This window comes from Juglans microcarpa x Juglans regia, chromosome 7S, assembly GCF_004785595.1.
Source record: "Juglans microcarpa x Juglans regia isolate MS1-56 chromosome 7S, Jm3101_v1.0, whole genome shotgun sequence".
NCBI lineage: Eukaryota > Viridiplantae > Streptophyta > Magnoliopsida > Fagales > Juglandaceae > Juglans > Juglans microcarpa x Juglans regia.
The window spans coordinates 18,206,036-18,214,961 of record NC_054607.1 but is presented as its reverse complement, the minus strand read 5'-3'; the positions used below and the strand labels follow the sequence as shown (position 1 = coordinate 18,214,961).

General features: G+C 37.2%; 1 protein-coding gene across 1 annotated transcript; it reads right to left on the bottom strand.

The window, feature by feature from the left end:
- Nucleotides 1-7,449: 7,449 nt before the first annotated feature.
- LOC121240886 lies at nt 7,450-8,118 on the bottom strand. Its single transcript, XM_041138409.1, has one exon. It carries the CDS (start codon nt 8,116-8,118, stop codon nt 7,450-7,452), a length of 669 nt encoding a protein of 222 aa, XP_040994343.1.
- Between the last annotated feature and the right edge of the window lie 808 nt (nt 8,119-8,926).

Sequence of the window (8,926 nt, the reverse complement as noted above, 5' to 3'; positions counted from 1 at the left end):
AATCACTCAATGCTGAAACCCCTCTCCATGGTTTTTTAATAGCTGATAGGTACTCTTCATGGATTTTCGCCAATCCAAATGCAGCCCCAAGATTCACTGGATTAAACATCCTCACAGGTAACCTGATTTCATCTTTCAAGGCACTCACAAAACAACTAGCAAATGCTTCTCTGATAAGCCTATCAACCTATTTGCCAAGGCTTCAAACTGTGACTTATACACAGCAACAGATGTGGTCTGTTTTAACTTGGTTAATGCCTCCACTGGGTCATCATATGCTAATGGCCCAAATCTCACTTGCATTGCCGTAACCAAGGACTCCCAAGAATTGAACTGACCTGAGTTAAAAGCAGTTTGATACCAAACTAATGCCTCACCCTCCATATGATATGAGGCCACCATTAATTTTTGATGAAATGGTGTTTGATAAAAATCAAAATATTGATTAGCTTTAAAGACCCATCCAGCAGGATCACATACACCAAAACGTGGAAAATCCAAACGAAAACTTCTCTGAACAGTCCTATCTTCATTACCTCTAACTTCATTTGTATTAACAGTAGAAGACTCAACCAAAGATCGTAACATATCAGAAACTTGTTCTAACCTTTCTGACATTGCAGTAATAACTTGATGATTCTCCAACTGTCTATGAACCATTTCTTGCTGCTTCTGCCACCCATCTTGCTGACCTTTCAGAGCTCCACGTGCTCCACGTGTGCCTTCTGCCATCACAGGATCGACTGCTAGTTGATACCAATTGTTATGGGTAAAGTAGTGATTTACCCAGAACGTAAGAACAAAGAGGAAGAAATTCCCAAACAATGAATGACTAACACAGATTGAGAGAAAAACCAAGAATCACTTTCTTGATTCTTGGAAGAGGCTTTCGAGGAACCTTCAACCTCCAGACGAAATTCTTATTAATCTTCTACACACCAAACTACTTACAATGCACTCAGTATTTATAATACTCGAGTGATAAAATGCCCCGTATTACAAATGAAACAACTCACCGCCTTAAGCCCCATTTTCAGTTAAAACTGTTATTTATCTTCACTTAACAAAATGCACCTTTTCATTAACTCATAAGACTCCCCGTTTTAACTCCTCATCTCTCTCGACTGATTCCACATTATTAACTAACCACACTAACTAACTTCCAGCCGTTACAACTTGTCTATTACTCGAAAGAATTCTACTCGTCCCAACCAAATCCTCCCTGCTAGAAATAGTGGCTCGACGAGTTGCGGCTCTATGATTGACAGCAAGAAATCTGAACGTTCGATCTCGTGCAAGGATGAAAGAATTGATGCTTTGGACACGGAGAAACAAAGAATGAAGAACCTTGTAATTGATGAGACTAAAGAGCATGGCAAAGATCAAGAACATGAAGAGAGCACGAATACTAGTGAAGATCACGGTTATCAAATAATTCAAGAGAAGATGAAAATGAAGAAGAAAGTGAAGAATCATGTGGGGCATTCAGGAACTCATGATCAAGAAGAAGAAGTACTTGGCTTGATTGATAGAACTCCGAAGATACCTCGAAGGTATGAATGCAGAGATTGCGGCATATCCTACCCCCTTACCAAGGCTTGGGAAGTCACAGATCCATCCACAAGGTGAAGGAGAAAAAAAATACAACAAATAATAGCTTCCAAACCGATAAGACGAAAGAAAGCGATGAATTTCTATCAGATGATGAAGTGAGTCAATGATCTTCTCAATTAACCTAGTCTATCCTGTCATATATAGAGGATGAAGATTCTAATTGATCATGTGAATGAACCTCCTCATGTTTAGTTGTGAAATGCATCAGCTTGTCTCAAAAAGTTAGTCAATTTATTGAAATATTTCTGTCTTTGATGCTTACTTCGATCCAAGCTAATCATTTAGCTCTCTGCTTCTTAAACCCTTTTGGCATGGTAATCCTGTTTAATTGGAGCATCTTCTTTTTGCAATCGGAAGTATCCAAACGATGAGTTTTGATTCTTTCTTTCTGATATGAACGTGTTCATGTCTTGTTGTGTATTTTTGTCATGATCTGGTTAAGCCAGTTTGTGATAACTCATTCATATATACATGATTCAAGCTCACTCTATCAGCCTTTTGTTTTTTAATGATAATTGTCGAGTTATTGAAGTTGAAAGGCCATGCAGAATATTTTCTTTCCATGACAACTCTACTATTCAATGGTGCTACCTGCAGATGATCACTCTTTAAGTTTGTAAAATTTATGCCCTTAAATCGGGACCCTTTTCACTCGCATAAGTTCTTCTTGCATTTGAAGGAAGATTCTTAGAAGGATATTGATTTTAGCAATATATTTACTAAATTGGATTCAAAATATAATAGAAATTGAAATGAAAAAAAAAATGATAATCAGAATGAGACAAAGAGAGAAACTCTAAGGACTACATTGTTTTTATTATCTGAGTCTCTGTTCATAGGAATGGAAAAAATACCAACTTACAACTCTTTTAAAACTTATATATTTTTTTTATAGTTATAAAAAAAAACTTATATTTTATAACTATATATGAAATTGAGGGTAGTTTCATGAAAATCAAGCAATAAATGACATCTCATAATCAACTCTGTTGACTATATCCACAAGTCATCCTTTATCCAACAATGAAACCCCTCCAAAGATAAAGCCAGTTTAGCCAACTGGTGTGCTACCCCATTTCCTTCTCTCTTAATAAAGCTTAAACTCCAGTTATACGTGGTTTTAAAGATAGATTTTACATCCTCAATAATATGGCCATACCAGGTCCAATTTTCTACTGGGCTTTTTTATTGAATTTACAACAACTTGTGCATCACCTTCAAACAAGACTCTGTTAAATCCCAACTCAGAACATAGCTTAGCTGCTGTCCTCAGAGCAATACTTTTTGCAACTACAGCTCGAGTCGCCATTTGACGTCGATCACAGCATGACGCCATAAGTTTACCCTCACTCTCCCTGATGACAACTCCCACACCCACTCTCTAATTTGCTTCATCAATTGCTACTTCAAAATTGGCTTTAAGGGTTCCCTCTACTGGCTTTCTTTCCCCACCACACTGGTTTACATTCTTACTGCCCTGTGCCTCCTTGTATTCCTTTAGAGTTGATAAAACAATTTTAATAACCAGTGAAGGACTAATAAAATTGTCATAAAAAACTACTTTATTCCTTCTGTGCCACATGTCTCTGAGTATAGATGCAGTTTCCTCTAGTTTTTCGTTATCAAGATTGTGGCATAAATTATCCCACAACACCATAAAATCCTATACGATCACCACCCATTTCTACGGTGCACTCCCTGCCTCTGCCCATATATCATTTGCCGCTGGGCACTTCCATAACATGCACATGCATTATGGTTTCCTCTTCTCTCAAGCAAATAGGGCAATTTACAACATCACTAATCCTCCTTTTAAACAGTAAATATTTAGTTGCAAGAAATTCATTACTTGCTCTCCATATAAAATGTTTGGTTGCACCTGGGACATTTAAGTTCCAGATCTTCTTTCATCTTTCATCTGATTTCCTTGTTGTAGAGCTTTCCCCTAACATCTTCCTTTTTCTGTCTTGAGCCACATGGTATGCACTAAGAATTGAAAATTTGCTATCTTTACTGAAGTTCCATGTTAACTTATCTTCTGATCCACTGCTACTAATAGGTAACCTGCAAGTTAATTTAGCCTTATCACAGTTAAAATATTCTTTTACAGTAGCTTCATTCCAGATCTTCAAATCTTCTATTATTAAGTCACTAACTCTTGCATCTGTCCCCAGTGAAGTTACAGGAGATTGAACACAGTAGGTTGATGGCTTTGGCAACCATTTTTGTCCCCATATATTGATTTGCTGTCCATTCCCTACACGCCAAAGCAGTCCCTCTTTCATTATATCTTTAGCCATCCACACACTTTTCCAAATTAGTGATGGAGAAGTTCCTAGTTTGGCTGTCAATATATTTTCCTTACTCAAATATTTTTCTTTATAAACCCTTGCTACTAAAGATGTAGGATCATGTAAAAACCTCCAACTATGTTTTGCTACGAAAGCCAAATTAAAACTTTCTATATCTTTAAATCCCTGCCCTCCCTTGCTCTTTGTCCCTCCCATATAATTCCACCTCTTTCAATGAATCTTCATCCTATCTTGCTTATTGCCCCACCAAAAATTTGCCAACATAGCTGAAATCTCAATGCAAAGTCTCTTAGGAAGTTTAAATACATTCATGGTATAAGTAGGCACAACTTGCAAAACTGCATTGATAAGAACTTCTTTCCCTGCCTTTGACAAAAAGCTATTTCTCCAACTATTTATCTTCCTCCATATTCTTTCTTTAATTCCTCAAAATATATTAAACTTAGATTTACCAACCATTGATAGCAAACCCAAATATTTTTCATAATTCCGACACACTACTGCCCCTGCTACATTCTTGATTGATACTTAACCCCTCCACCAGTATTTGTACTGAAGAAAATGTCTTGTTTCTATTTAATTCTGCCCTGATGCTCTTTCATACACCTCAAATACTTTATGCAAGTTAGTCCAGTCAGTTTGTCTAGCCCTACGGAAGATAACACAATCATCTGTAAATAACAGATGATTTATTCTTGGAACCTTCCTTGCTACTTTCACTCCTTTTATCAATCCCTTATGTTATGCTCTATTTATCAAAGAACTTAAACCTTCAGCACATAAAATAAATAGATAGGGAGATGAGGATCTCCCTATCTCAAACCACAACTAGGCACAATCTCTTCACCTGAATTTCCATTTACAATCACAGAATATCTTACTGATTTAACACATAACATAATCAAAGAAATCCGTTTCTGCTTAAAACCTAACTTCCTCATTAAAGCCTCAAGATAGTCACATTCCACACGATCATATGCCTTAGACAGATCCAATTTCAAGGCCATACTATCCTGAGAACCTTTCTATTTTGACTTCATAGTATGGAGAACCTCAAAAGCTACCATGATGTTATATGATATTAACCTACTCGGTATAAATGCACTTTGATTGCATGCTATTATATCAGGTAGTATTTTCTTCAGTCTATTTGATATAGTCTTTGAAACTATTTTGGAAAGTACGTTACAAATACTAATTGGTCTAAAATCCTGCACTACCATAGTGCTCTTTACCTTTGGGATCAGAGCAATACAAGTAAAATTCAGAGTTGGTGAAATAATTCCATTATTTAAAAGATCAAGAGCTGCAGAACATACCTCATTCTTCACAGTACTCCAATGCTGTTGATGAAACCCTGCTCCAAACCCATCAGGCCCAGGTGACTTGAGAGGGGACATTTGACTAAGTGCTTGTTCTACCTCCTCTGTTGTAAACATACTGCCCAGTTCATCATTCATCTGATTAGTGACTTTAGTCTCTACAGCTTCCAACATAGATTCAATATCCTCAGTTGAGGGAACTGATGAAGAAAATATACTTTCAAAGTAGTCTCTGAAGGCCTTCTCTATCTCTTCCCTTTCTGTTTGCACATTGTTAGAAACATCTCTAATCTGCTTTATATAACTTCTCCTTTTTCTTTCAGTTGCACAAGCATGAAAGTATTTGGTATTCCTTTACCCCTATTGATACCAATGCATTTTTGCTCTTTGCCTTCATATAATATCTTTATCTTCCTACTCTAGTAGAATTCCTAACTCTCTTCTTAATATTCTTATTTCCTCAACATTTGTGGATTCTTCATTCGGTTGCAGCTGTCTTAGTTGCTCAGTTTTAGCTTTTATCACTATTTCCCTCCCTTTAAACGTATGTCTGCTCCATCTACTCAAAGTTGAGCTACAAAATTCTAATTTTTTCTGAACACAACCTACTGTATCTGAGGTTTGCACCACTTTCTTCCATTCAGCCTCAATTACTTTCCCACAGTCTTCCTCAAGCCCCCAACTGTTCTCATACTTGAACTTTCTTCTATGTGCAAAAACCTGGTTGTACCCCTTACTCGAATGCAGTGATATTGGTTTGTGATCAGAACTACATGCTGCCAATATTTCTACCTTCGAATCTCTATAGAATTCTGGCTAGTTGGAGTTAGCTACCACCCTATCGAGCCTCTCTTTTGTAAATGAGTCATCGCTATAGTTGTTACTCCAGGTATATAAGCAACCTTTCCATCCCAAATCAAACAAGTTGCAGTTCTCGAAAACTCTACGAAACATTTACATCTAATTCTCACATCTTGGCTTGCCTACTAGCTTCTCTCTTTGTGATAATATCTCATTGAAATCCCCTATGACACACCAAAGTGGCCACTAGGTGGTCTAAGAGATTCCAACAAATCCTAACTTCCTCTCCTCTTACTCACTTATGGCTGACCATAGAAAGCAATAATAATCGACCTATAATTCTCCCTTTCACCAATCACCCATCCACTGATATGTCTCTGTGAGTCACTAATAATGTCAACTTCCATTTCCCTCCTCCACAATAACACCAAACCCCCACTTCTCCCCACTGAATCTACTACAAAACAACCTTCAAAACCCAATTTATTTTTTTAAATAGGCTAATCTCCCTGCATTAAGTTTGGTTTACATAAAAAAAACCAAACTGGGCATCTTATCCTTTACTATTAAGTAAATTTCTTGAACTGTCTAGGGGCTCCTAAGCCCCTGACATTTCCAGCTTAAGGTTTCATTGGTACTGGCGGGGTTGCTCAGCAACCACTGCCAATGCACCTTCAATCAATAAATTTGAACTACCATTCATACTCTTAATCCTCTTAGGATTAATCTGCCTGTTCTCCCCCTCAACATCCTCTAATAGCTCTCTTTTCTTTTCTAAATGCTCAAGAGAAGAAATTGAGTTCATACCTTTATCCCTTGCCTTCCTCTTCTAGCTTCCTCTTCCCTGTTCCTCTTTGTTCAATAGCCCCATGCTACCTCTCTGATCTCCTACTCCATCTTGCATACCCAAGCATGTGTTTGACTTCACAGTTGCGTATCCGCCCAATTCTTCTTCTTCATCTGAGATCCAATATAAATGGGCTTAAAAATCAAGCCCATCCCACTGCATATTTCTTCTTACTTACCTTCACTATGCTCTTTGCCAACACATACCTTCCCCCATTTCAAACTCCTTCTCTCCTTATCTTCCATTATCAGTTTGAATTTTGAATAACTGATTTGCTTCCTTTCGTTTTATTTTCCTATCCGCTCCTTCCTTTTCAGTTACTACTGACTCCTGATTGGTTTCCACGGAATTGCTCGATTCCATTTTCTTCCAACCACCTCCTCACCCCCCATCATCGCCGTAGAACTAGGCTCTTGGATCTGCCTCACTCTGTCTATGCCTTTTCTTCTACCCCTGCCTCTCCACTATTCCTCATGAAATCTCCACCAATATCCCCTAAAATTCTCCTCCCAGTGGCCTCTGCACGAAGCCATGATCTGAACTGGTTAACTCCTCATCCACTCATGACCTTCTGTCTGTTGCACAATCTAGTATCATGCAATATTTGCCTACACGTAAAACAGAGCCGAGGTGATTTTTCGTATTTGAAAGGAATCCACACCTTCGAGCCACTTGCATTAATCATTGGCCCTCTTACTATCGACCTTTTCAAATCGATTTCCACTTTAATTTGAAGGCATTTGCCCCATTCTATTCCTTCCTCATCCACATCAATCTCCATCACTCTTCCGATTGAATTGCCTACTTTCTCTCCTGTATTGCAATTCATATGTGCCAATGGCAAGTTGTGCAATTGCACCCATAAAGCTTCATGCTCGAATTTCATTTTCCCCGACTGTGATACACCATCAAACTTCCGTATTATGAATAGTCTATTATCAAAAAGCCATGGCCTCACTTCTTCAACTTTTTGCTTGTTCGCATGAGTGAATAAATTTGCCCCAACTTCCATAAACGTAGCCGGTTTGCTCAATCTCCAGATCTTAGCCATAGTAGTAGAAATAATTGACTTGCTAATTACCCGTTCAAGGCAGACTTTCCCGATCAAGCATTTCTCTCCTTTCTTTAGCACCACCTCTGATTCTTCTTCATTTAGATCAATCGTCCCCATCTCTTCTTCGATTAACTTCATTTGCGCCCACATATCTTCTAAGTCCTCCATCAGCACCTTGCTCACCTCACTCTTCCCTCAATTCTCTGTCTCTTCCACAAATCTCAACCCAAGGTCGATTGCCTTTCTCCACCTCTAATTTCGCTCAAGCAAGTGCTCTCAAGAGAAACCAGAGAAGAGACTTTTTCCTCTCTCTCTCAAATCATGAATAATATTTCGCCTCATTTACCTATGTAAACACGCCACTTCATTAGAATATATATCAATATTATAAAGAACAATACTATACATCAACCTACACTCTCCACACACTTTACGTGCCATCACTTCTTCTTCCTTTTTTTTTTTTTTTAACTACAATGTGAAGTGTGCTGCGGCTGCAGCACACAGTAGGCTGCTGTGAATATTTTCTCTATTATAAAACTATTCTCTATTTTATGTAGAGTTGTAAAATAGTTGAAGAGAACGTTGTAATTGGATCATTTTCCTTCGTAATATTGAAAGAAAAATGATAACTTTATAACTATTTTATAACTCAGGGATAATTTAAAATATTAAAATTTATTTTTAACAGAGTGATTTGGTTTTATTGATTGATTAAAAATGAGTTGTAAATGAATTATAAATATATAATTACTCTTATTAAAATTTATTAATAAAGTAGCATTATTGCATTGGTAAATTGTAAAATGAGTTGTAAAACTTTATAAAATTTTAAAAAAGAGTTGAATAAGTAAGAATAAGGGCTCGTTTGGATAGTGAGATGAGATGAGATGGTTTTAGATGAATTGAATAAAATATTGTTAGAATATTACTTTTTAATATTATTATTGTTTTGAGATTTAAAAATGTTGAATTG